This window comes from Oncorhynchus kisutch, linkage group LG13, assembly GCF_002021735.2.
Source record: "Oncorhynchus kisutch isolate 150728-3 linkage group LG13, Okis_V2, whole genome shotgun sequence".
In the NCBI taxonomy this organism is placed as follows: domain Eukaryota; kingdom Metazoa; phylum Chordata; class Actinopteri; order Salmoniformes; family Salmonidae; genus Oncorhynchus; species Oncorhynchus kisutch.
In genome coordinates, this window is record NC_034186.2 from 26,145,738 (window position 1) to 26,173,509 (window position 27,772).

General features: G+C 41.7%; 3 protein-coding genes across 9 annotated transcripts in view; all 3 read right to left on the reverse strand.

The window, feature by feature from the left end:
* Positions 1-8,669, reverse strand: part of cc2d2a (coiled-coil and C2 domain containing 2A) — a 32,281-nt gene extending 23,612 nt beyond the window's left edge. For 2 of the 3 annotated variants that reach the window (XM_020499288.2, XM_020499287.2), the window contains exons 1-10: positions 8,543-8,669; positions 8,112-8,234; positions 7,869-7,953; positions 3,889-3,945; positions 3,444-3,524; positions 3,098-3,257; positions 2,834-2,934; positions 2,554-2,658; positions 2,276-2,377; positions 1,977-2,174 (exon numbers count right to left, since the gene is read on the reverse strand). In XM_020499288.2, coding sequence (XP_020354877.1) covers positions 1,977-2,174; positions 2,276-2,377; positions 2,554-2,658; positions 2,834-2,934; positions 3,098-3,257; positions 3,444-3,524; positions 3,889-3,945; positions 7,869-7,953; positions 8,112-8,125 — 903 coding nt within the window. In that variant the 5' untranslated portion in view covers positions 8,126-8,234; positions 8,543-8,669. The remainder of the gene's footprint in view (positions 1-1,976; positions 2,175-2,275; positions 2,378-2,553; positions 2,659-2,833; positions 2,935-3,097; positions 3,258-3,443; positions 3,525-3,888; positions 3,946-7,868; positions 7,954-8,111; positions 8,235-8,542) is intronic. The other variant, XM_020499289.2, reaches the window with a different exon arrangement.
* A 968-nt stretch (positions 8,670-9,637) lies between these two features.
* On the reverse strand, positions 9,638-20,292 carry c1qtnf7 (C1q and TNF related 7). Of its 2 annotated transcripts, none has more exons than XM_031785885.1 (3): positions 20,024-20,292; positions 14,281-14,520; positions 9,638-11,382 (listed from the first exon to the last, which is right to left on the reverse strand). In XM_031785885.1, exons 2-3 carry the CDS (start codon positions 14,510-14,512, stop codon positions 10,754-10,756), a joined length of 861 nt encoding a protein of 286 aa, XP_031641745.1. In that variant the 5' UTR covers positions 14,513-14,520; positions 20,024-20,292; the 3' UTR covers positions 9,638-10,753. The 2 variants fall into 2 exon arrangements, with proteins under 2 accessions (XP_031641745.1, XP_031641744.1); XM_031785884.1 differs by lacking the exon at positions 20,024-20,292 and adding an exon at positions 14,933-15,082.
* Positions 20,293-21,801: 1,509 nt separating this feature from the next.
* LOC109902700 (cytoplasmic polyadenylation element-binding protein 2) overlaps positions 21,802-27,772 on the reverse strand; it is a 37,400-nt gene continuing 31,429 nt past the window's right edge. For all 4 annotated transcript variants that reach the window (XM_020499285.2, XM_031785888.1, XM_031785887.1 and 1 more), the window contains 4 exons: positions 27,498-27,616; positions 27,241-27,355; positions 26,727-26,908; positions 21,802-25,988 (listed from right to left, as the gene is read on the reverse strand). In XM_020499285.2, coding sequence (XP_020354874.1) covers positions 25,761-25,988; positions 26,727-26,908; positions 27,241-27,355; positions 27,498-27,616 — 644 coding nt within the window. In that variant the 3' untranslated portion in view covers positions 21,802-25,760. The remainder of the gene's footprint in view (positions 25,989-26,726; positions 26,909-27,240; positions 27,356-27,497; positions 27,617-27,772) is intronic.

Here is a 27,772-nt window from a genome sequence, read left to right on the forward strand (position 1 = left end):
CCCCCAAAGTCAATTCTTCCTTTGGCCGCCTCTCCTTCCAGTTCTCTGCTGCCAATGACTGGAACGAACTGCAAATATCTCTGAAGCTGGAGACTCGTACCTCCCTCAATAGCTTTAAGCACCAGCTGTCAGAGCAGCTCACAGATCACTGCACCTGTACATAGCTCATCTGTAAATAGCCCATCCAATCTACCTCATCCCCATACTGTATGTATTTATCTTGCTCCTTTGCACCCCAGTATCTCTACTTGCACATTCATCTTCTGCACATCCTACCATTCCAGTGTTTAATTTCTATATTGTAATAACTTCACCACCATGGCCTATTTATTGCCTTACCTATCTTGTCCTACCTCATTTGCACATGCTGTATATGGATTTTTCTACTGTATTATTGATTGTATGTTTGTTTATTCCATGTGTAACTCTGTGTTGTTGTATGTGTCGAACTGCTTTGCTTTATCTTGGCCAGGTCGCAGTTGCAAATGAGAACTTGTTCTCACCTACCTGGTTAAATAAAGGTGAAATTGTATTTTTTTTTTTAAATAAATGAAAGGGATAACGAATCCAGTTATTTGTGTTATCCATTTCTGGAAAGTACCTGCGTAATTGCGCACCCAACTCACTCAGGTGCTTCGCTACATCACATTTGACGTTGTCTGTAAGCTTGAGTTCATTTGCAGACACAAAAAAACATCATACGATGGAAGACCTGAGTGTTGACCTTGTTAATGCAGACAGAGAGGAGCTCCAACTTCTTAATCATAGACTAAATTTTGTCCCTTACATTGAATATAGTTGCGGAGAGTCCCTGTAATCCTAGATTCAGATCAATCAGGCAAGAAAAAACATCACCCAGATATGCCAGTCGTGTGAAAAACTCATCATCATGCAAGCGGTCAGACAAGTGAAAATTATGGTCAGTAAAGAAAACTTTAAGCTCTCTCAATTAAAAGAAAACGTGTCAATACATTGCCCCTTGATAACCAGCGCACTTCTGTATGTTGTAAAAGCATTACACGGTTGCTGCCCATATCATTGCATAGTGCAGAAAATACCCAAGAGTTCAGGGGCCTTGCTTTAACAAAGTTAGCCATACTCACTGTAGTGTCCAAAAAGTCTTTCAAGCTGTCAGACATTCCCTTGGCAGCAAGAGCCTCTCGGTGGATTCTGCAGTGTACCCAAGTGGCATCGGGAGCAACTGCTTGCACACGCGTTACCACTCCACTATGTGTCCTGTCATGGCTTTTGTGCCATCAGTACAGATACCAACATGAGCAGCAGCTATGTTTGGCTACATACAGACCGTTAGTGGAATTCCCGCAAGAGACGTTTAATGTGATTGGATGTTCATTATTTGACTAGGCTACCTGTGTTTAACATTGTGATGTTATTTCGCTGAACATGAGATGGTTGAATTTTATTTTTGGCAGTGAAACGAGGCTACTCAGGCGAGAAAGAAAACTCACCCAAATGTATAGTCCCGTTGGAAAATATCAAATGGATTGTTTGAAAATGTGAAGGAAAAAAGTATTATATTTTTTAAATTGTGAATCACATTTTTAATTAGCGTACTCCAGACGGCATTGAGCGTACACCAGTTTGGGAATACCGGTCTTAAAACAATGTGGCTCAGACCTCTCTCACTAGCCAAGATCAAATGACAGACAGAAGAGAGAAATCTTTTCATCTGACATATGGTGCCTTCAGCATCGATGCTGATCTAAGACCAGAAACACTGTCCTGTCATGTTCCTAGCTGACTGGTTTAGGAGGGTCTCAGGGTCCCATATATTTTACAGCTAATTACACACAGATGCTGCAATCATTAGCAATCCATGGCAACAATATATGCTACTTGTACTCTGGGAGTATGTCTACCCTTGTTTTCAGTCAATACATTTTCTTTCAATTAATTCAGGAGATGCATTCAAATTAAATGAGTTGAAAATGGTTCATTATCTATGCTAGTTTTACCCGCTCCTCGTTCTCGCCTTTCTGTTCCCTGTCCACTTCAGTGACTGCTTCCTCCTCCTCTTCCTCATCGTCATTCTCCCCTTCTGTCCTTGGCCTTCTCTTCTTACAACCTTTTCCCGCCTCTTCATGGGGTTCCGGGTCAAAGTTGAAAGTGAAAAAATTGTAGGCCTCCTCCGCTGTGGGTAAACCTGTCTCCGACTACATTTGCAATAAAACAGAGGACATTGATAAAATCCTTAACCTTAATCATACAATCTATTAGATTACAAGAACCAAAGGAGAGCCGTTTGGCCACTCACTATACTCTCTATCCTGACACGCCTGACTGTCTCTCGGAACTTGACTTTGGTGTTGAGGGGAGAAGACTGGTCATCTCTCCCCGCCCTGAGGTCTGGCTCTGTCTGTAAAACATCAGCGGATCATGACCTTCACTTTCAGGCTAGTTAGCATTGTGAATTACATGCTTCAAAATATGGTTAATGAATTCTCCAATAAAAGATTATCTACAGTGATGCTGGTACTGGACTACTATATGCACATAGACAGTGAAGAAAGTGAGTAGAAGTCAGGTCCTCACCTCTCTGTCAAACCTGGTGAGAGTGTCTCTGTCTCTGAGACTCTGCAAGCGACTAGCTGGCGCCTCCAAAGAAGCCTCCTGCTGTAGAAGACTTTCTGCTTTGGACTGATGAAGTGTACAAGAGACAATACATTTTCAATCAATTTCAATCAAACAATAAGATTTCTGGAGAATAAACAGGAAGTTTGGTCCTGAAACCTTTGATAAGGAAATTGTAAAAAATTAGGAATCTCTGTAGTTAATCAATAATACATGTTGAGTAGAGCGAGGCTGTGTTTACCCTGGCTGCCCTCAGCTTGTCTCTCATTCGCTGTCTCATGGTGGAGCTCTCTGAGTGGCTCGAGCTTGGCGCGGGTTTGGCCTGAGGCCGGGGTGGCAGGTCTGAGGGGAGAGACAGGTATGAAACAACACCTATGGGAGACAGAGTAGGGAGAAACTACCATGGTGGTCCAGTCTGTTTGGGCTGTTAACCAACTCCTCTCTGTTTGACAGCAATAGGCTAGGGAGGACCAGGTTAGAGGACATGCAGGATAGACAGTCTCACCTCCTCTCTGGGAGTGAGTGGGACTGGACACAATGACAGGCTTCTCTGGTTTGTCATCATCGTGGCTGATCTGTTGAACAGCAGTGACCTCCACCACTGTCTCATCATGGGGCTCCACCACTGAGTCATCAGGTGTATCATCTGTAGACGCCTTCTCAAGCTAGGAGAGGGAGCAAGTGTCAACATTTTGTAAGATAACCCATTTAATGAAACAGACAGAAAATACTTTACTAGTAGTACTACTACTCTGTAATAACACTGGGGTTTAAGTTTAAGACTATTAATCAACAAGAAAAGTGGTGATGATTATAGCTAGGACGGAGCCAGTGAATTCTAACTTCAATACCTTTTTCTTCCTCTTCTGTCTCTGAGCCTTCAGGTTGCGTCTCAGTGTATCTCCAGGCTCCTCCTCACCAGCTGTTAGCTCCTAATAATCCAACACAAACACACATTTGGTGCAAAGTCATAGACATCCTACAATATTACAGGTAGGCCTGTGACTTCATATGAAGGCAGCTGCTGCTTTTCAGAGTGATAAAATATCCCCTTCGAGGAGGGAGAAAGAAAACAGAAGAAGAGGTAGAATGTTAGGAGAGAGGAGAGAACTACAGCACACAACCTATAGAACTCAGTGAACTCTACAGAGGAAAGAAAGAGAAGCAGTCTGGACACGTCTCTTGGCGAGGTGGTGAACAAGGCAGGTCAGAAGACTGCAGTCAGGAAGAAAGCACACAAGGTGACTACAGGCTACAGCACAGCTACAAGGAGGCTATGGGAGAAAACACACCAACCTCCATAGTCATCTGTCCTCTCTCCTTACTCTGCTTCTTGTCTGTTGGGACCAGAGCCTACCAGGCAGATCAGAGCACTTAGTCACAGAGTCCTGCCAGTTTGTGTGTGTGGATGTGTATTCACATTTGACTTCTTCAGTGGGTGCAGGTGAGACTCGCTTTCAGGACTTGTTGAGTCTTGTCAAAGCCTGTACTTCCTCTGTCTGGCAATAAAGTACCTTGTATCTTGTCTCTAGAGGCTCACAGCTGTATCAAAGTCAGTAAGATGGCACCGGAGAAGAAGGCAGACGTTTTACGTGCTGCCAACCGATTGTTTTTTGTTTGTTTATTATTTTTTAAACATATTTATAGTTATTTGCCTGAGAGCAAATAATGAGAGCACTAGCTGTTCTAGAAGACTGTGTGATCACACTCTCCGCAGCAGATGTGAGTAAGGCCTTTAAATAGTTCAACATTCCCAAGGCCGCAGGGCCAGACGGATTACCAGGACGTATACTGCGAGCATGCGCTGACAAACTGGCAAGTGTCTTCACTGACATTTTCATCCTCTCCCTGTCCGAGTCTGTAATACCAACATGTTTTAAGCAGACCACCATAGTGCCTGTGCCCAAGAACACTAAGCTAACCTGCCTAAACGACTACAGACCCGTAGCACTCACATCTGTAGCCATGAAGTGCTTTGAAGGCTGGTCATGGCTCACATCAACACCATTATCCCAGAAACCCTAGACCCACTCCAATTTGCATACCGCCCCAACAGATCCACAGATGATGCAATGTCTATTGCACTCCACACTGCCCTTTCCCACCTGGACAAAAGGAACACCTATTTGAGAATGGTATTCATTGAACACTGAGCTGTAGTCAACACCATAGTGCCCTCAAAGCTCATCAATAAGCTAAGGACACTGGGACTAAACAACTCCCTCTGCAACTGGATCCTGGACTTCCTGACAGGCCACACCCAGGTGATAAGGGTAGGTAGCAACACATCTGCAGTGCTGATCCTCAACACAGGGGCCCCTCAGGGGTGCATGCTCAGTCCCCTCCTGTACTCCCTGTTCACTCATGACTGCACGGCCAGACACGACTCCAACACCATCACCGACAATGACGAGACAGCCTATAGGGTGGTCAGAGACCTGGCTGTATGATGCCAGGAAAACAACCTCTCCCTCAATGTAATCAAGACAAAGGAGATGATTGTGGACTACAGGAAAAAGAGGACTGAGCACACCCCCATTCGCATCTACAGGGCTGTAATGGAGCAGGTTGAGAGCTTCACTAACAAACTAACATAGTCCTAGCACACCAAGACAGTCATGAAGAGGGCCTGATAAAACCTATTCCCCCTCGGGAGACTGAAATGGTTTGGCGTGGCTCCTCAAATCCTTAAAAGGTTCTACAGTTGCACCGAGAGCATCCTGCATCGAGAGCATCCTGGCTGGTTGCATCACTGCCTGGTATGGCAACTGCTTGGCCTACGACCGCAAGGCACTACAGAGTAGAGGTCGAGCGATTATGATTTTTCAACGCCGATGCCGATTATTGGAGGACCAAAAAAGGCCGATACCGATTAGTCGGCCGATTTAAATTGTTTTTGTTGTAATAATGACAATTACAACAATACTGAATGAACACTTATTTTAAATATAATACATCAATAAAATCAATTTAGCCTCAAATATATAATGAAACATGTTCAATTTGGTTTACATAATGCAAAAACAAAGTGTTAGAGAAGAAAGTAAAAGTGCCATATGTGCCATGTAAGAAAGCTAACGTTTAAGTTCCTTGCTCAGAACATGAGAACATATGAAAGCTGGTGGTTCCTTTTAACATGAGTCTTCAATATTCCCAGGTAAGAAGTTTTCGGTTGTAGTTATTATAGGAATTGTAGGACTATTTCTCTCTATATCATTTGTATTTCATTAACCTTTGACTATTGGATGTTCTTATAGGCACTTTAGTATTGCCAGTGTAACAGTATAGCTTCCATCCCTCTCCTCGCTCCTACCTGGGCTCGAACCAGGAACACATCGACAACAGCCACCCTTGAAGCAGCGTTACCCATGCAGAGCAAGGGGAACAACCACTCCAAGTCTCAGAGCGAGTGGCGTTTAAAACGCTATTAGCGCACCCCCCGCTAACTAGCTAGTCATTTCACATCGGTTACACCAGCCTAATCTTGGGAGTTGATAGGCTTGAAGTCATAAACAGCGCAATGCTTGAAGCATTGCGAAGAGCTGCTGGCACAACGCACGAAAGTGCTGTTTGAATGAATGCCTACTAGCCAGCTGGTGCCTACCATCGCTCAGTCAGACTGCGCTATTAAATCATAGACTTAGTTATAACATGATAACACAGAAATACGAGCCTTAGGTCATTAATATGGTCGAATCCGGAAACTATAATCTCGAAAACAAGACGTTTATTCTTTCAGTGAAATACTGAACCGTTCCCTATTTTATCTAACGGGTGGCATCCATAAGTCTAAATATTCCTGTTACATTGCACAACCTTCAATGCTATGTCATAATCATGTAAAATTCTGGCAAACTAGGCGGCCCAAACTGTTCCATGTACACTGACTCTGCGTGCAATGAAAGCAAGAGAAGTGACACAATTTCACCTGGTTAATATTGCCTGCTATCCTGGATTTCTTTTAGCTAAATATGCAGGTTTAAAAATGTATACTTCTGTGTATTGATTTTAAGAAAGACCTTGATGTTTATGGTTAGGTACACGTTGGAGCAACGACAGTCCTTTTTCACGAATACGCACCGCATCGATTATATGCAACACAGGACACGCTAGATAAACTAGTAATATCATCAACCATGTGTAGTTAACTAGTGATTATGATTGATTGATTGTTTTTTATAAGATAAGTTTAATGCTAGCTAGCAACTTACTTTGGCTTACTGCATTCGCGTAACAGGCTCCTTGTGGAGTGCAATGTAATCAGGTGGTTAGAGCGTTGGACTAGTTAACTGTAAGGTTGCAAGATTGAATCTCCAAGCTGACAAGGAAAAAATCTGTCGTTCTGCCCCTGAACAAAGCAATTAACCCACCGTTCCTAGGCCGTCATTGAAAATAAGAATGTCTTCTTAACTGACTTGCCTAGTTAAATATAGATTAAATAAAGAATAAATCGGCCAAATCGGTGTCCAAAAATACCGATTTCCGATTGTTATGAAAACTTGAAATAGTCCCCTAATTAATCGGCCATTATGATTAATCGGTCGACCTCTACTAGAGAGGGTAGTGCGAGTGGCCCAGTACATCACTGGGGCCAAGCTTCCTGCCATCCAGGACCTCTATACCAGGCGGTGTCAGAGGAAGGCCCTAAAAATTGTCAGTCTCCAGCCACCCTAGTCATAGACTTTTCTCTCTGCTACCGCACGGCAAGTGGTACCGGAGCACCAAGTCTAGGTCCAAGAGGCTTCTAAACAGCTTCTACCCCCAAGCCATAAGACTCCCGAACACCTAATAAATTGGCTACCCTGACTATTTGAATTGCCTCCCCCCCCCCTCTTTTACACCACTGGTACTTTCTGTTGTTATCATCTATGCATAGTCACTTTAATAACTCTACCTACATGTACTGTACATATTACCTCAAGCCCCCACACATTGACTCTGTACCGGTACCCCCTGTATATAGTCTCGCTATTGTTATTTTACTGCTGCTATTTAATTACTTGTTACTTTTATTTCTTATTCCTATCCATATTTTTTTAACTGCGTTGTTAGTTAGGGGCTCGTAATTAAGCATTTCACTGTAATGTTGTATTCGGCACATGTGATTTCAATTTAATGTAGAGTACTGGTAGGCACATAGTGAGTCAGTTGTGTTATTAGAGTGAAGCGCTATGACAACAATACATTTGGAGATACTCTCAAAACCTCAGCAGCAAGCTACTCCCTTAATCAAGGACTGAGCGATTGTATATGACTGACTGTATGTTATGCATTACCTGGGTATCTGTATCCACGTCGTCTTTGACCTGCAGAGTCTGTTGTAGCGTCCGTCGTTTCTTTCGTAATTTCTCCCGAAGATCACTGAAATGGAGGACAGTTTCACAAGCAAATTAGGCCTGCTATGCATAGACTATTTCTATTCATTCAACAAGAAATAATACTATGGTCAGGGAAACCCAATGCAAATGCTAAGTAAATATGTTTCTAAAAATAAAAAGTTAAAACAATTTGACAGTTACCTTGAGGAGGCCATATTGATGATGGGAAGGAGTTCAACTTTAAATGGCTTGGTTTTCAACTTTAAATCTATTGGTATCCCTAATGAGAACCGCTACATTATATCCTGTCGAACGAGATTGACTCTGCAATGAAACATTGCAACAGTTTAATTTGAGCGTGCAACAAATGAAACAATTGTAACCGTTACTAGAGCGTGTAACAAATAATCAACAATGTAACAAAATGTACCCCTCTGTGGAACAAAGGCGAACATTCTATAAAGTAATTTAGCTAGGTAAAAGCCCTCGAGCTCAGACAATGGTGTGAAAACGATATAATATTTAGCCTACAGTCCATTGGGCTGATAAACAACTACAAAGGTGGCCTCGGGTAATATTATAAGACAACTAGGTTATTCGATATACAAAAACTGAAGACTATGTGTACAGACCTGGAGGAAAAAAGACTATCCATTGGACAACAAAAAATGTGACTAATTTCTCCCTCTTGATAACTATAACATACAGGCTTACTGCTATTGCTGCTGCTTAGTAACGATATCAACTACTCCTCGAACAACCTTGCAAACAGCATTGGTTCACTCTAGTATTGTATCCTATTCTCGCCCAAACATCTAGGATTTTCATTGATGCACGGATTTGTCAATCATCGAACAGTGATTGCGTCACATTCTACGGTGTCCGTAAAGTCTCACAGGTTTTCTTCCGTTTGTCGAATGGTATCTCGATGCGTACAGCAGTTGCTCAGCGGATCAATCTTCATGGTCTTTCATGGTCCACACCCCCCCCCCCCCCCCCCCCCCCATTTGGTGATTTGAATGGAAGAGTGTGTGGATTAACATCATGATATTAGACACTTACGAACACTTACATTACATTTGTCATGAAAATATTCCTTTAAATCCAATAATCAAATACCAGATCAGTAATAAAATCTAACATATTTTTGTCTTGTAGCGTTATTAACTAAATTCTGGCAAGACTTTGGCAACATTGTATCTTCCCATCAGTTTAGATCCAAAAAGGGATGAACACTGTATAGTTTAGTGACACTCTCCGGAAGCACACATGCAACACTCTCCCACTCTTCTCTCTCATATATGTGTTCTAGAACTGTATTTCCCCAAAGGCTCTACATGCTACAGCTGAATTAGAAACAACACACACACACGCCCCTCATGTCGGTACAGATTTGTTTCCGTGTTTATGGGCTCCCAACCTCTCCATACTCCCATACTCACCTGCAGAATTTTTATTAAATGAGAAAATACCTATTTTCCGATGGTAAACATAACAAGAACACAAATAGCTTCTCAAATTCCAGTGATCATGCCAAAAACACACAGGGAAGAGTCCAAGACACACCACTTTCTTTCAGCTGGACCAGACTACAATGGTAATCTCTGGATAGTAGAGATACAGTAGATGACTTGATTACTTCTCTGCAGTCAGACTATCTGCCATACTTATAGTGTTATGTGGGATATTATGAAGATAGTGAAGTCATCTACTGTATTAGATTGTGCTGATAGGGATGAAATGGTTTATTACAGCCAGTGTTCAGTAATGTGTTTAACATCTGTGTTACATTACTCTTTTGGGATTGAGCATCTATATCATATCACCACACTCAAAAACAGTACAGTACTTAAACGCAGTACCTTAAACTCTAATAGTATTCAACTAATACTATTCAATACTTAAAAAAATAAGGTACAGGGAAGACTCATTAATGACTGAAGTAAATATCATAACATGTATTCATGAAATATATAAATCATAGCTTATTATCATTTAGATACTTAGATATTTTTCTCCCAAAAAACATTGTTTACTTTCACCAAATAAAAATGATTTCCTACATGACTTTACCCCCAAAACACACAAGGTCATACACACACATCCGGAATGAATTGTGAATAATGATAAGAGAGAAAGTTACAGACTCACAAATATCATACCCCCCAAGACAACCTTTACAATAATGGGAAGGTTAGCATTTTTTTTAAATTTATGCCTTTGTAACTTTCTCACTCATCATTACACACGATTCATTCAGGATTATCCGTAATCATGGTAACATCCACTTTAATGTAGAAGTGTTTAGAAACATATATTTCTTATTTACAATAAAAGTGACTCCAAAATGACACAATACATTATTTACCATTATTTTCTATTGGCCACATAATAATCTGGAACACAACCCAAACAAACAGCAAAAGCATCCAACAAATGTGTAGAGTCAGAAGCTTGATGTAATCATTGTGTGCTATGAATAGGGACCAAATACATCACTTTTTACTACTTTAATACACATATAAGTGAATTTGTCCCAATACTTTTGGTCCGCCAGAATGTGTACAAAAAGTGCTGTAATTTGTAAACGGTTAACCCGGTATGGATGAAAATTAAAGTTGACAGTCTGCACTAACCTCATGTATCATTTCAAATCCAATGGGCTGAAATACGATGCCAAAACAACAACAACAACAACAAAAATGTTGCTGTCCCAATACTTTTGGAGCTCACTGTATTTATATAGAATATAAAGAAAACATTTATGAAATAGATACTCTAAATGCATCAAGGGGAGGCTATCAACTCAGTCCTCTCAGTTCTTTATTGAATGTAATAAGTAACTATGCGTAGTCCTCTGCTAGTGAGTCCAGGTAGTTGGTGTCTGCATAGATCAAGAATCCAGAGAACAGGCTGTCAGACCACCCTGCATCTGCAAACAGGCCATTCTGGTCCTTGAAGAAGATCTCCAGCCACACCTCGTCTTCTGGGTTCAGGAACATTACTAAGGACCCAGAGGCCACGTCATGGTTTCCTGTGTTTGCGTCAAATGTCTTGATGCGATACTGTCCATTCTGCACCAGCCCGATGGCCAGATGCTTGTTGGCCAGTGTGATGTCATAGGAGAAGTAGTAGATGCCTGGGTAGGCGCAGATGAACTTACCCGTCTCTGGGTTGTAGTGGCCCCCCTCATTGAAGAGGACCTTGTTGAACTTGATAGGTTCCTTCTCAGCAGGGTAACTGCTGGTGATTCCCACAGAGAAGGCTGCTTTAGGCACCAGGCTGCCACACCGGCAGACTCCTGCCATCCCCCTTGGCCCTCGCTGGCCCTTGTCCCCTTTCTTCCCAAGGGGCCCTGGAGGACCAGGTAGGCCCCCATCCCCGCTCTCTCCACCAGGACCCCTCTTCCCACCAGGACCCCGGTCACCCCGCTGGCCAAGTTTACCCGTTGGGCCGACTTTCCCCTTTACCCCTGAAATGGAGACAGTTGGTGTTCTGACTGACTGTAACTCCAGCTGTGTATTGCCATTGACACATACTTGAACAGTTACTTTCACATTTGACCAGTATTGTTGGATTATTTGTAATATGAGTAAGCTGATTCCCTGTGCATGTAAAACCCTATTATTTAAGGATTAGTGAATAGGCTCAGTGCCAGTGGTGTAAAGTACTTAAGTAAACTTTCTTTAAAGAACTACTTAAGTTTTTTTGTGGGGTTACATTACTTTACTACTTATATTTTGACAACTTTTACTTCACTACATTCCTAAAGAAAATAATTTAATTTTTACACCATACATTTTCCCTGACACTCAAAAGTACTTGTTACATGTTGAGTGCTTAGCAGAACAGAAAAATTGTCAAATTCACACACTTATCAAGAGAACACATGGTCATCCCTACTGCCTCTGATCTGGCAGACTCACTAAACACACTTATCAAGAGAACACATGGTCATCCCTACTGCCTCTGATCTGGCAGACTCACTAAACACACTTATCAAGAGAACACATGGTCATCCCTACTGCCTCTGATCTGGCAGACTCACTAAACACACTTATCAAGAGAACACATGGTCATCCCTACTGCCTCTGATCTGGCAGACTCACTAAACACACTTATCAAGAGAACACGTGGTCATCCCTACTGCCTCTGATCTGGCAGACTCACTAAACACACTTATCAAGAGAACACGTGGTCATCCCTACTGCCTCTGATCTGGCAGACTCACTAAACACACTTATCAAGAGAACACGTGGTCATCCCTACTGCCTCTGATCTGGCAGACTCACTAAACACACTTATCAAGAGAACACGTGGTCATCCCTACTGCCTCTGATCTGGCAGACTCACTAAACACACTTATCAAGAGAACACGTGGTCATCCCTACTGCCTCTGATCTGGCAGACTCACTAAACACACTTATCAAGATAACACGTGGTCATCCCTACTGCCTCTGATCTGGCAGACTCACTAAACACACTTATCAAGAGAACACGTGGTCATCCCTACTGCCTCTGATCTGGCAGACTCACTAAACACACTTATCAAGAGAACACGTGGTCATCCCTACTGCCTCTGATCTGGCAGACTCACTAAACACACTTATCAAGAGAACACATGGTCATCCCTACTGCCTCTGATCTGGCAGACTCACTAAACACACAAAACAAATGGTGGCATCTATTTTGCTTTATATTAGGAATTTGAAATGATTTAGACTTTTACTTTTGATGCTTAAGTATATTTAGAACCAAATACTTTTAGACTTTTACTCAAGTAGTATTTTACTGGGTGACTTTCACTTTTACTTAAGTAACTTTCTATTAAGGTATCTATACTTTAACTCAAGTGTGAAAATTGGGTAGTTTTCCACCACTGCTCAGTGCCTCACAGCCATCCTCGGTTATTATGTCGCCCTTGGAGTCCAGCCACAATCTATGTTTGACTACTGCACTGACTGTTGTATAGTGTCGTCAAATCTGGGATTTTATAAAAAATTGTATTGGAGCTAGGAAAGAATGGACAGGATGAATGTGTATGCATGTACTGAATGTGTGGGAAAAAATGTGTGCTATTCTGATGTGTGTGAGAGAAAGAGTCCGTGTGGTATTTGCATGCCTAGGTTCCTCTTAAATGTGTAAGTCTGTAAAAGAACATCATGCAGAATGCAGGTACTGTGAGCCTAACATTTACAGCTCATTGACATAGTACATATTGGATCTAAAACAAGGTTTATCTTAAAGCCGTGTTGCACTTGGATGACACTAACAGACACTGACAAAAAAATAAATAAACAGTCGGTGATTTAACTTTGTTCTTCCAAATATTTCAGCTTCCTTGACCCATATAAAATATTATCTTTTGGATCACTCCAAAGGCAGGAGAACCAGGCATCCAACCATTGGGAAAAATATGAACACACCCCAAATAAAGGGAACTGCGTGGGAAGCTCAGACACATGGAAACCTTGGTCTTAGAAAAACACCTGGTAGAGGTAGTTTTGATTTAAACCAAACATCACATACATTTTTTTGTCTGGCTCATGGTCTCCCTGGTGAAAAATGGCTGTGTAGCTGATGTAGTTTGACCATGATTAATAAACCCAATTTCAGAGATCACTGGAGGGTCCCATTTGTCTTCTACATCAATCCTGAGAGCAAACCCATCTGCAGGGCAGATTCAGATTGTGAAATGCTTGGGTTAGGATAATTAAAAAGGACTGAAATGTATTTTTGGTGGTGTAAACTTGTCTTTCGATGCAATCGTTATAATGTTTATATATTTACTTACTGCCAAAAGGCCATGGCGTGTTCATGGAGGTAAAGTAGACAATAAGTAAATATACAGTCGGAGTCAATATTTGAACTGTGTGCAGGGGCGTCATCTACCCAAAAAATCTGAGGGGCCACAAACTACGTGAGGATGGCTGGGGAGGTGATCTGGAGGGGGCTGCGTCTCCTGTCTGTAAGTTGGAGAATTTAGCATTTTTCACCTGAAACAGCTTTTTCCTGCAATCTAGAGCCATAATCATTATGCTTAATTCTATATTAAAAATATGTTTATTTTTCTTCATATCTAATCAGATCTCTTGAGCTGTATGTATCTTCCTGACGGGTGGCACTTAAAAAACTAAAAACTAAATATGCTTCTCTGCAATATCCAGTACATTTAGTAATTGCTTGCTTTTCTAAAGTCTATTAACCTTGCCAGCAGGCAAGCCAGCTAAGATACAGTAGTTCTACAAGCTAGCTACTCTAACTTGATTATATATTTTTACAATGATTATTGTGCCCCTGTGCTACTTATGGGCATGACGCCTCTGATTGTGGGTATGTTTTATGGAGTTAGATAAGGTCAGTACTGTACCTGCTCCACCCTTCTCTCCTTTCTCTCCTCTCCTGCCATCTCTGCCATCTCTTCCTGGGATTCCTACGCTCCCGTTGGCCCCTGGAGGCCCGTTGGGGCCAGGTTTACCTGGTGTCCCTGGCAACCCCGGAACACTGCAGATCAGACGAGGTGGAGTTCCTCTCACCTTGGCCTCCAGCAGCTGACCAATCACACACTGGCACAGAAAGGCCACGCCTACCAACCGCCACATCCTCAGCTCTGTAGAGAGAGAAAAGAAAACGACCGCCACTTCATCAGACCTACTGTATAGTACTTGAAACACAACCTCAATGACCACATTCACAAACGGGTGACATTCTCTTATAATGGCAGAGTGTGCATGATCTGAGTGCATATTAATCTAACAAATCTGGAAACTTTCTTCTAAGTTGAGAAACAGCCCAGTTTAGATTCCAGTTATTAGAGATGACCAGAAATGAAAACACAGCAGTGTCCTGGCGGGAGAGGAGCATGTTCTAGTGCCAGCTAGCCAACAGACAGACTGAGATAAGGTCGGAGGGACTAAACACAGGAACCTGCTAAAATAATAAGCATTAGACACAGCACTCTAAAACACAGCAGATTCCCCTGTAAAATAACATATGAAGGAATCAAGAATCACGCACCGCACCTCTCTCCTGCCAAACTACAGCCACAGCGCCAGATGTGGGTCCTAATGGATAACGCTGCGTTTTGGACTCTCGTTTTCTCTTTCTCTCTGTTGTCAGCCCCCCCAGTCGCATTAATGTGTTAGCGGCTGCAGCAGTGAGAGAAGCCTTTGCCTCGCTTCCAAGCCAATTCCATTTTGTCAATGCATTCCTTAGTTATGACACAACAGCCAGAACAACTATGTCAGAGCAACCCAAGGCTGAAATAACCCTCTGGACACAGACACGCACAGAAAAACAGCCATGTTATCTGCTCTTGGACCTAAGAAACATTGACAGAACACAATAACAATCATGTTATTGAAAGAGTTGATGATTGCACTTAGCAATGAGATAAATAATGGTTTAGAAAGAGAGCGAAAGAAAGGTAACTTTGGTTCTGTAAGGACTGGGCAGCAAACCAGGGGTCAACAAGTGACTGTATGGATGGGATATAAGAGACCACATCATGGAAACCTTTCTTCACTGGAACCAATACTGTAGCTAGATACCATACTGTAGCTAGATACTATACTGTAGCTGGATACCATACGGTAGCTAGATACCATACTGTAGTTAGATACCATACTGTAGCTGGATACCATACTGTAGTTAGATACCATACTGTAGCTGGATACCATACTGTAGTAGGATACCATACTGTAGCTAGATACCATACTGTAGTAGGATACCATACTGTAGCTAGATTCCATAGTGTAGCTGATAACATACTGTAGCTAAATACCATAGTGTAGCTGGATACCATACTGTAGCTGGATACCAAACTGTAGCTGGATACCATACTGTAGCTAAATACCATAGTGTAGCTGGAGACCATACTGTAGCTGGATACCAAACTGTAGCTGGATACCATACTGTAGCTAGATACCATACTGTAGTAGGATACCATACTGTAGCTAGATACCATAGTGTAGCTGGATACCATACTGTAGCTACATAACAAACTGTAGTTGGATACCATACTGTAGCTACAGTGGGGCAAAAAAGTATTTAGTCAGCCACCAATTGTGCAAGTTCTCCCACTTAAAAAGATGAGAGAGGCCTGTAATTTTCATCATAGGTACACTTCAACTATGACAGACAAAATGAGAAAAATAAATCCAGAAAATCACATTGTAGGATTTTTTATGAATTTATTTGCAAATTATGGTGGAAAATAAGTATTTGGTCACCTACAAACAAGCAAGATTTCAGGCTCTCACAGACCTGTAACTTCTTCTTTAAGAGGCTCCTCTGTCCTCCACTCGTTACCTGTATTAATGGCACCTGTTTGAACTTGTTATCAGTATAAAAGACACCTGTCCACAACTTCAAACAGTCACACTACAAACTCCACTATGGCCAAGACCAAAGAGCTGTCAAAGGACACCAGAAACAAAATTGTAGACCTGCACCAGGATGGGAAGACTGAATCTGCAATAGGTAAGCAGCTTGGTTTGAAGAAATCAACTGTGGGAGCAATTATTAGGAAATGGAAGACATACAAGACCACTGATAATCTCCCCCGATCTGGGGCTCCACGCAAGATCTCACCCCGTGGGGTCAAAATGATCACAAGAACGGTGAGCAAAAATCCCAGAACCACACGGGGGGACCTAGTGAATGACCTGCAGAGAGCTGGGTCCAAAGTAACAAAGCCTACCATCAGTAACACACTACGCCGCCAGGGACTCAAATCCTGCAGTGCCAGACGTGTCCCCCTGCTTAAGCCAGTACATGTCCAGGCCTGTCTGAAGTTTGCTAGAGAGCATTTGGATGATCCAGAAGAAGATTGGGAGAATATCATATGGTCAGATGAAACCAAAATAGAACTTTTTGGCAAAAACTCAACTTGTCGTGTTTGGAGGACAAAGAATGCTGAGTTGCATCCAAAGAACACCATAACTACTGTGAAGCATGGGGGTGGAAACATCATGCTTTGGGGCTGTTTTTCTGCAAAGGGACCAGGACGACTGATCCGTGTAAAGGAAAGAATGAATGGGGCCATGTATCGTGAGTTTTTGAGTGAAAACCTCCTTCCATCAGCAAGGGCATTGAAGATGAAACGTGGCTGGGTCTTTCAGCATGACAATGATCCCAAACACACCGCCCGGGCAACAAAGGAGTGGCTTCGTAAGAAGCATTTCAAGGTCCTGGAGTGGCCTAGCCAGTCTCCAGATCTCAACCCCATAGAAAATCTTTGGAGGGAGTTGAAAGTCCGTGTTGCCCAGCAACAGCCCCAAAACATCACTGCTCTAGAGGAGATCTGCATTGAGGAATGGACCAAAATACCAGCAACAGTGTGTGAAAACCTTGTGAAGACTTACAGAAAACGTTTGACCTCTGTCATTGCCAACAAAGAGTATATAACAAAGTTTTGAGAAACTTTTGTTATTGACCAAATACTTATTTTCCACCATAATTTGCAAATAAATTCATAAAAAATCCTACAATGTGATTTTCTGGATTTCTTTTCTTCTCATTTTGTCTGTCATAGTTAAAGTGTACCTATGATGAAAATTACAGGCCTCTCTCATATTTTTAAGTGGGAGAACTTGCACAATTGGTGACTGACTAAATACTCCCCCCCCCACTATAGATACCATACTGTAGTAGGATACCACACTGTAGCTATTTGGCAAAACATGATAGGTCATAAGGCTTAAATCATACAGATGAAGTTAGACACTTTGTTACATACCACATGGAAACATAATTGACTTCACAAGTGTTGTTAGATATGCTTCACAACAGTAATTATATTTCATTCTCTATCGTAATTATACTGTAAACAATATGCATGTATGGCGGTAATGGTTGGCAGCTGTGGAAAAATGCTGTGGGAAAATGCTTGGGAGTTTATCTTCAGCTTAATATACACTTACTGCACCAAACATTAGGAACACCTTCCTAGTATTGAATGCCCCCCCCCCCACCCCCTTTTGCCCTCAGAACAGCCTTAACTCATCGGGACATGGACTCTACCAGGTGTCGAAAGCGTTCCACAGAGTTGCTGGCCCATGTTGACTCTAATGCTTTCCATTAGTTGTGTCAAGTTGGCTGGATGGTCAATGTCCCTGGAATGATGGACGAACTAACAAATGCCAGCCCTTGGCCAGTCCAGTGTTGTGTCGTGTGATTGGTTGAGCATTCCTGTGTACGTGACTTCAAACAGATGTGTTGCAGAGACGTCTGTTTAGCTGGCTAGCCGGCTTGATAATTTATAGCTCAGTGGCTTGAACAGCATGCACTGAACGACTTGGTAAACCCAGCTTCAACTTGATACAGGAAAATGCCTGGGAGTTTATCTTCAGCATGTATAATGTAGTTAATAACTGAGTGTACCAAACATTATGAACACTTTCCTAATATTGATTTTCCCATTCATCCTCTGAATGGCACACATACACAATCCATGTGTCAATTCCTTAAGCTGTCTCCTTCATCCACACTCATTGAAGTGGATTTAGCAAGTGACATCAATGAGGGATCATAGCTTTCACCTGGATTCACCTGGTCAGTCTACGTCATGGAACGAGCAGGGGTTCTTAATGTTTTGTACGTTCAGAGTATACAGTAATGTAACAAAAACCTGAACCATGGATTCAAACAGGTACAGTTATGGATATTTGTGAGATCTGAGTATATTAATGCCTGTAATTTTGCTCTTTGTTGTTGTGTGTATACAGTATGTCTGGGCAATTGGGCGTGAGCATGTTAGCTCTGTGTGTCTGTATGTTTGTACATCTGTTCCACGTCTTTGTATCTGACAATAGCGTGTGTTTAGGAATAGTGGAACTAACATTGGGTTTCCATGGCTATGAGTTTCAAAAAATTCTGCAACGTTTGTTGTGAGATGTTAGAGATACAGAATGAACACTGTCCTGAAGATGGAAGACTTGAAGATCATGATCAGGGGAATCACAACCCACGGAACATAATATAAATCATTTGTGTAAATGCTTTATTCCCACACATGCAAATGATTTATAGTCCCACACACACACACACACACACACACACACACACACACACACACACACACACACACACACACACACACACACACACACACACACACACACACACACACACACACACACACACACACACACAAAGGCCACCCAATGAACATACACTCACAAATTCACATACTGGTGTGAACAAGCTCAGCCAGCACTGTGAAATAGATACCCCCTGGCCCCCCATTATTAATTAGGGCTATTTACGCTAAAGGCAGCTGCTCTCGGTGGAACATGTTTTTCGATTTGAGGGTAGTACTGTAATGAACTCAGCATAGAGCCAGTGTGAGAAAGGCCCTCTGAGGGAGAATCCCCACCCACCATTTCTGCCCAGCAGGGATGATGTCATGACTGGGACCTACCCATCATTAAAGCACTGACCCTGCTCTACTCTCAGATGCATGCATTCTCACACACAAAATGTTCACCTAGGCATACACACGCTCACACACACAGAAAGAAAGGACAGAACTCACACATTCTTAAAAGCATAGTGCCATTATTTTAATTGGTACACATGCTAAAATGAACATTATTACCTGGGTGGTTTGAGACCTGAATGTTGACTGGTTGACAGACGGGGAATATCAAACCATATATCAAGTGTATGACAAAACATTTATTTTAACTGCTCTAATTACATTGGTAAAACGTTTATAATAGCAATAAAGCACCTCAGGGGTTTGATATATGGCCAATATACCACGGCTAACGGCTATGTCCAGGCTCTCCACGTTGCATTGTGCATAAAAACAGCCCTTAGCCGTGATATATTGGACATATACCACACCCCCTCAGGCCTTTTTGCTTCAATTAAGACAAAGGTGATGACCAGCTGAGGTTGTTATTTTGAGATGATGAGATTGAAACAGAACAGCATGCCAGCGTCTCTGATCTATTCTAAAAATGTATGGCCCATCCAATAACTTATACCCCAAAGTAAAGAACATTAGTTTTATTTGATTATGATGTGAGTGATCATAGTACTGGCATACTGTATGTATGGTATTAAGAAACATGCAGATGTTATGTTTGCCAGCTGAATGCTCTTACCACAGGTTGAGAGCTGCTGCTCTTGTTGACTGCTTCAACAACTTCAAATCAGTATAATTGTGTCAATCCTCAGATCTCCTTCCTGGTCACAGTCCTGTCCTTGGTGATGAGAGATGAGTAGAATGTCCTTGGATAACATAGTCTCCTTCTCAACCTCTCTGTCTCGCTCTCCTATCCTTCGTCTTTGTAGGGCTCCTTCAAACATTTGTGTAGGGCTCACTCTGTCTCTCTGCTCCCACTCAGAGTCTTGATTTGTAATAGTAGCCTCCCTAGAGTCATTCAAACCTCCCCCTCTCTGTTTCACTCACACCCCTCCCTCTTTCTCCCTCATCCACTTCCTCTGTCTCGTTATAAACTTTCCACAAAGCAAAACAACTATCACCAACTCAAGGACTGACTTCATAAGTTCAGAGTGCAGGCTTGAATACACACCCTTTCCACCAGTCCACATTAAAGAGTCAACTACTGACATTATACTTCATTCTGGAGTGTGATTCTTGTAACAGCATGATCATTCATTCATAAATGTTTTTTTGCAACTGAGAAGTTGCAGCAATAGCAATATTTAGCCTCTAGATGGCGGTATACTGCATATGCACTAAAACTACAGGTAAGTGAAAGAATAATAGGAACACTTGAGTAAATGAGGAATGCAAAGTATATTGGAAGCAGGTCCTTCCACACAGGTGTTGTTAATTAAGCATTTAACATCCAATCATGCTTAGGGTCATGTATAAAATTCTGGGCAGGCCATTATTTTGGCTACCATGACTGGGGGCATAGTCATGGTAGCCAAAATAATGGCCTGCCAAGATTAACAATGCCCCATCCACAGGGCATGAGTGGTCACTGAATGATTTGATGAGCATGACAATTATGTAAACCATATGCATCCCTCCAATATAGTTCCAGACAGTTGTAGAACCTATGCCAAGGTGCATGGCCATCTCAATCACCAGATCAAAACCCAATTAAACATTTATTGGACATTTGGAGCGGCGCCGGAGACAGCAGTTAACAAAACACCAAATGATGGAATTTCCCATAGAAGAATGTTGTCGCATCCCTCCAATATAGTTCCAGACACTTGTAGAACCTATGCCAAGGTGCATTGAAGCTGTTCTGGCTTGTGGTGGCCCAACACCCTATTAATACACTTTATGTTGGTGTTTCCTTGATTTTAGGACTGTGAGGAGGATGGCTATGGTATGGTATAAGGGCCTTTGGTATTGGGGTGCTGTAGGATGGGCTCCTGGCTGGTGTTTGGCTAGTGACACACAATCTCTCCGTGGAAGCACAGGCAGGTGTTCTGAGTGTGCAAATGACGGCCACCTTTACCCTGGTAATGGTCACATCTGGCCAGCTGTCAAAACTGATCTCCAAACCCATTTACTCTGAATCTACCCTTGCCTCGCCTCACTCCCATACTCTCCCAGGATGCTTGCTGTGCTAAGCAGTTTACCATACTGACTGCACAATGACCCTGGCCATATATTTACTAGTCACAGGGGAGCCCAGCCTCTGTCCGGGTCTAAAATGCATTTAAGAACTTCTCAAGAATAGTTGCTGTTCTATAGATTCAGAGGAGGCATATAATGATTAATATCACTCACTACACTCCTATTCAGACATACAACTAGAGGACTCCTTGTACAGTTAGGCTAGTAAGCAGAGGGTCATTTCTCCCTGTAGAGTGAAGTCAAAGTATACCTACGCAAAAGCAATGTCATCCTAAACAATAGGCAAAGCCTTTTGACAAACACAAAATGGCAGGCATGTTGTGTCTGAACAGAATGGGTCTTTATTTATTCAGGAAATGAAAGAAAACAGATTGTAATCAACACCCCATTTAAATACAAAACAAAAATTAAAAATCGACATGATATTAATTTTGCATATCAAAGAACCATTGAGTAATAATTACAATCCGAACACCTCATAAACCACTTTTGTGAATTCATACACAAACTCCGATTTAGAAATGAGTTACTTTAACAATATTACAAAGATTTAGCTTAAAAATAATTCTAATTAAAATAATATCTTAGCAATTGGCATCTTAAAATTATATATATTTCCACATAAAAATACAAAATAATATCAATGACATATAATATGAAAAATTATTCCAAGTATTCTGCTTCTATTAAATAAAATAAAAAAGGGAATAAAATTAAATAGAAATATGCATGAAAACTTCTCTCCTTTTGGTAGCAAAACACTATCCAAAATAACTACAATCATTTACATCAGTACAAAGATATCTGGATTGAAAAATAGTTGCAATGAAAAAAAGGGGTTTCTTTTCTGACAGTAAAAAATGACACTGTGGATCAGAAATCTGCAAAATATGCAATGAAAAAAATAAATCTGCATTAAAAAGGTTTACACTGTAATTTTTACTTTTTATACAAACATTAGAAACAGTATTGCACGTCACAACACATATTCGAGGTTAATCAGCCTTTCAAAATGTGTTATATTCAAGTTTCAGAGCATCTATGAGGAGAGGCACCGCAGGCCTCGATGCAACAGGGGGAGAATCTCAAGTGTCTTCCATGAATATAATAGAACCCTCAATGTTTCCTTCCTTCAAATAAAAGGTGTAAATGTGTACTTGTATATTAACCATATTGATATATTAAAACAGTCATATATTGATACATCAATTACATAATTATTTGTTCAAATCTTTTGTTTATTTTTGTCTTTCAACAGAGCCAGACATAATTAGAATATTAGGGGCACTAAAATGTGTGTAATACTACTACTAATAATAATAATAACCTATTGAAATAGAAAAATACAATCAAAATCAAATAGTTATTTGTCTACAAAATTGTGAAATAAATATGATTCGTACAAAAAAAAAGACACACACATACAAAGTAACAGTGTTCAACTTGTAAAATAGGACCCATTACTCAAACAGCACAAGGAGTCGTGTTACATGTCAATGGTGACAAAGTACAAGAGAGCTCTGTTCTGTTCTGAGCACAACACCAACCACACCACGAGAGCCGAGGCCACCGGGACAAAGAACAAACAGGGTGGGGGCTTAATAACGACCCTTCATTTGCTTTGAATGGTTGCTCATCGTTTTTTGGCCACCATTTTCTCTACAGCCAATCATCATAGCACAGTACCCTGTGGCACTTCTTCCTTCTTTCAGTTGACGGAGAGACTGACAGACAACAGGACCCCCTACGAATACATTAGAACATATTAGAATACTGCTTCATTCACATAGAAAAACCTAAGACCAATGCCTCCTCACACAATTTCTTAAATAAATCATTATGAAAAAATAAAATCCTCTGGTAGAATTATAAATCGGTAGAAGTTCGGTAGAACTGAATCTTTTAAGAGTGATTAAATTGAGCAAAATAGGTTGTTGCCCAAACCATGTCTGCATTGAATCAGCTGACTAACTGGTAGGGTGAAAACAAGTCAAGAATCAAATAATCAGAGGGAAAATATAGAAAAGGTAGTGCATAATATATTATCAAAAGTGATTAGAGAGGCAGGGGACAGAGAGGGGGTCCCAACTCACAAGTTAAAGACATGAACAAATAAACTATCTAATAGGTGAATAAATTAACATAAACAATCTTATATCCATGAAGTAGTAGTAGTGACAGTACACACTTGACCCCTGAACCACGTCTAAACCGCATACCAAGGACTGACTCCACACCAGGAAACACAATGACACAAGGATAACAGGGATATTATACTGTAGAGATACAGACATGTACAGTACCAAACAGCTGGCTAGTGCACCAGCAGGTCATTGCTCACAGAGAGACAGGGTCACAGTTAGATAAACAAAGAACACAGTTATTCATATTCTGCAGGCCAATTTTTTAAATTATAATTATTTCCCCATCACTGAAAATATATGAAGGAGTGTGTCTTTGTCATCTTGCATTAGCAGGACATAAAACTGGATCACTTTTTACAGGTCTGGAGTCTAATAACTTGTAACTACAATATGTATGGGAGCCTGGTTGTTTTGGAGAACAGTGTATCAAACTGAGTAGCCTGATAACACAACTCAGGAACAGATGTTGGACAAACGCTTTCTTACGGATCCTTCTTCTTACGGATCCTTCTTCTTACGGATCCTTCTTCTTACGGATCCTTCTTCTTACGGATCCTTCTTCTTACGGATCCTTCTTCTTACGGATCCTTCTCTTGTTCAACATTTGAACAGTGGTTTAAATTGGCCAACTAGCCTAACACATGGCATAAACACACATCTCCCAGTCTTATGCCTGTAGAAATCAGATCCAGCCTGGCTTCTGTGTATGCTTTCGGTCTGCAAAGGGTTATGCTACATTAGAGTAACCTCTGGAACTATACAAAGGTGAGGAGGATAGGAAGGGTGAAGGCAAAATGTTGTGATGTTCTCATTCTCCTCTAGTTTACCTACATTGTTACTAAACTAAAACCTCATTCCACACACCAACAAGATCCACACAGACAGCACAGACACGACACAGACACTAACCACTGACTGAACACCACTCAGCTTCTCAACAGGGTTCATTACTCCATACAAACCACCACATCACAAAATGGTGGCATCAACTAGTTTAGAACCAATATCGCTTTTCTTGTATAATAAGTATGTAAATGGTTCAAACAACAGATCAACATCAATGCATGCAAGATTTTTAAATGTTAAGTCGTTTTCATGTATTTTCCTTTATCTTCATTTTTATATATATATTATCTTACACCTAGGCTTCTGACGTTTTTGTTGTTGTTGCTATTCAAAGTAGGATTTGAGTGTTTTCTGTTATATAGTTTCTGTAGTTAGTTTTTTATCGTACATGTATTGGTTAAGTCTATCTTGCATGCAAAGGGTGTATAGACACAAACATGCACTTCAATTGTCACATTCTATTCTTCCATGGCAAAGGTGGCCATGAATGTGTGAGTGCGGACTGCATTTCATTTTTCAAGATTCCGGTTTATAGCTGGCATTAATATATACCACCTATACATCTATTCATATGTTATATATAGCAGCAAAGCTTCTAATATAGCTTGTGATTAAAAAGGTTAAATAGAATTAATAAAAAACCAGATTCATATTTTGAGGTAATATTTTTTCAGGTCAAAATGAGAGCAAAAATAACCTCCAAATTTTTGTAAATGGCTTCCCTGATGGGGAAGAAGAACAAATTATTATCAACAATAAAAAATAAGAGTTTGTTTTGTGGCAGAAATGTATCACTTTTATGCTTACTATCGTTTTGTTACCTTTGGTAAATGATCTGGGGCAGGCGTTCAGATTATAGAATCAAGGTTTTCCCAGAAACAAGGGCACGCTACACCCACTAGGGGGTGGCTAGCAGCAGACAGACAGACAGACAGACAGATGGGCTGCTCCCATGCAAAAACATTCTCATATCTACGTTAAATCTCACATATAAAAATAATTTGAAAAACCTACAAAAAATCAATCTCTTTTTAAATCTCCTCTTAAAAAACATTAAAGTACCACAAAAAAGTTGTCAGAGCCTGAGATGTGAGGGGGGTTTTGGTGAAAAACTGAGGCTTGTAGTGTTTGGCTGCTACAAAAGATATATATACTGTATACTGTTATGTACTCTATACTGATAGCTTAGGGTAAGAGGCAGAGCGATGCACTTTTTCCTGCCTGGTGATGTCTCTCTTCCTTGACCATTCCTTCTGACTGTGTCGCCATGTGTGGTCGCGTTCCTCTTCAGTTCCAGCGGAAGTGGATTTGGCGTGGGCGGTCAGCCCCCTCTTTGACCAGCGGCTTGTGGAATTCTCGGCCGGCGCGGGAGTGGATGTTAGCCCAGCAGAACTCACAGTAGTACTGCAGGCAGGTCACGTTGGCGCAGAAGAAAGGGGCAAACTTCCCACCGCAACGCGCACCCTGACACTCATCACACAGCTGGTCGTCCAGAACATAGGGCTTTACCTCCACCTGTAAGGGTACAGGGACATGGAGGGGATGAGAAGAGGAATACACAGAGATAACACAGGTACTGAGAGAGCAAGAGTGTATAAAAGGGTGCATAATATACCTAAAAACAATAGGTATGGATACATTGCATGTACTGTAAAAGCACTGAGCACAGGTAGAATACTGAGATACATGATGAGAGATGAAAAGGTTCCTTTAAAATGATAGAGTAGCCTGTTTGAAGCTGTGTGAGATTCAAAGACAATGGAGTCAGGCAGCGCTGAGAGAGAGAGGAGAGAGAGAGAGAAGAGAGAGAGAAGAGAGAGAGAAGAGAGAGAGAAGAGAGAGGAGAGAGAGAGAGAGAGAGAGAGAGAGAGAGAGAGAGAGAGAGAGAGAGAGAGAGAGAGAGAGAGAGAGAGAGAGAGAGAGAGAGAGAGAGAGAGAGAGAGAGAGAGAGAGAGAGAGAGAGAGAGAGAGAGAGAGAAAAAGAAAAAGAAAGAGGAGACTGGAAATGGAACTAATTCAATCAGCACTAATAAGCTTTCTCCTCTCCATAGCAACCACCGTCAGACTATCTGCGTGTGATGCTATTGGAACACACACTGTTTTTCTTTGAACCAAAAATCCTCACGAGGACTGACTCTCTCACACACTCACTCTCTCATTCTCTCTCTGCATCCCTAGGAAATCAGGAGGAGAATGTCTCCAGCAGGATTGTGTGGTTAATTAGATGGGAAGTGGAGGGAGGGAGGACTGTACCCGCTTGTCAATGTCTCCATGTTGCAGCTGGACAAATCTGGCGCTGATGGCAGCGATGTAACTCTGCTGATTGGAGAATGCGACGCGCCCCGCACCTTTGGGGTACTTGAGTTCTGGATCGGTGTCGATGCCAGCATAGCAGACCCCCCCATAGAGACGGTCCATAATCATGGCCAACTCCACTGGAGAGAGATGAGAGAGAGATGGAACAGGAGAAGAAACAAAAGAGTAAAGAATGGGGGGAGGAGATGGAGAAGTGACACATGGGTAGGTGAGATGGTTAAGGGGTGAGAGAAAGTGGAGGAGGGGGTTGTCAGATTGTCATTACATAGGGAAAACATTGGCCGCTCTCAGGTGCTCCTTATTACTCAAAACACAACATCTGTTTATCTACGTATTTCAACATCTACCATCACCAACACAAACATCCCAGTCCAATTACAGAGTAGATCAACTAGAGGCCCAGCTGAGATGTCATGTGGATCTGATAGAGGGAGATGAGGGAAGTGTTTACCTGCTCTGAGAGGGCGGGGGACCCCTCCTACGAAGATGGTCTTGCGAGGATCCAGGGGCTGAGAGCCGTCCATCACAAAGTCACTGTCACTCAGGTTCCACGGACGAATCTGGACCTGGAGACACACACACATCACACATATCCCATACATTGAATAATCGCAAGATGGAATTACACTGCGTAGGTGTTGCTAGTCTCACAGATGTCCTTGCTGGTGGGAATGGCCCTACAGAGAGCTGGGTTTGTGTTGGACTCACAGGCTTGTCTTTGATGGTGGGGCTGGAGACACACAGGTAGAGCTTGCCGTCCTCCTCCATGCAGGCCTCGATCAGAGCCTGCACTGAGCTCTCCTCCTGGAACAGCAGGAAGGCGTAACCTAGGCATCACACACAACACACTCTCAGGAACAGGACAGCATATACAACAGAGTGGGGTAATACTGCTACAAACACACTGAATTATTTCAATTTGAAAAAGTACTATATACAGACTATGTAGGTCAGTCATCTGGGAAAGAGGATGTTGGTCAACC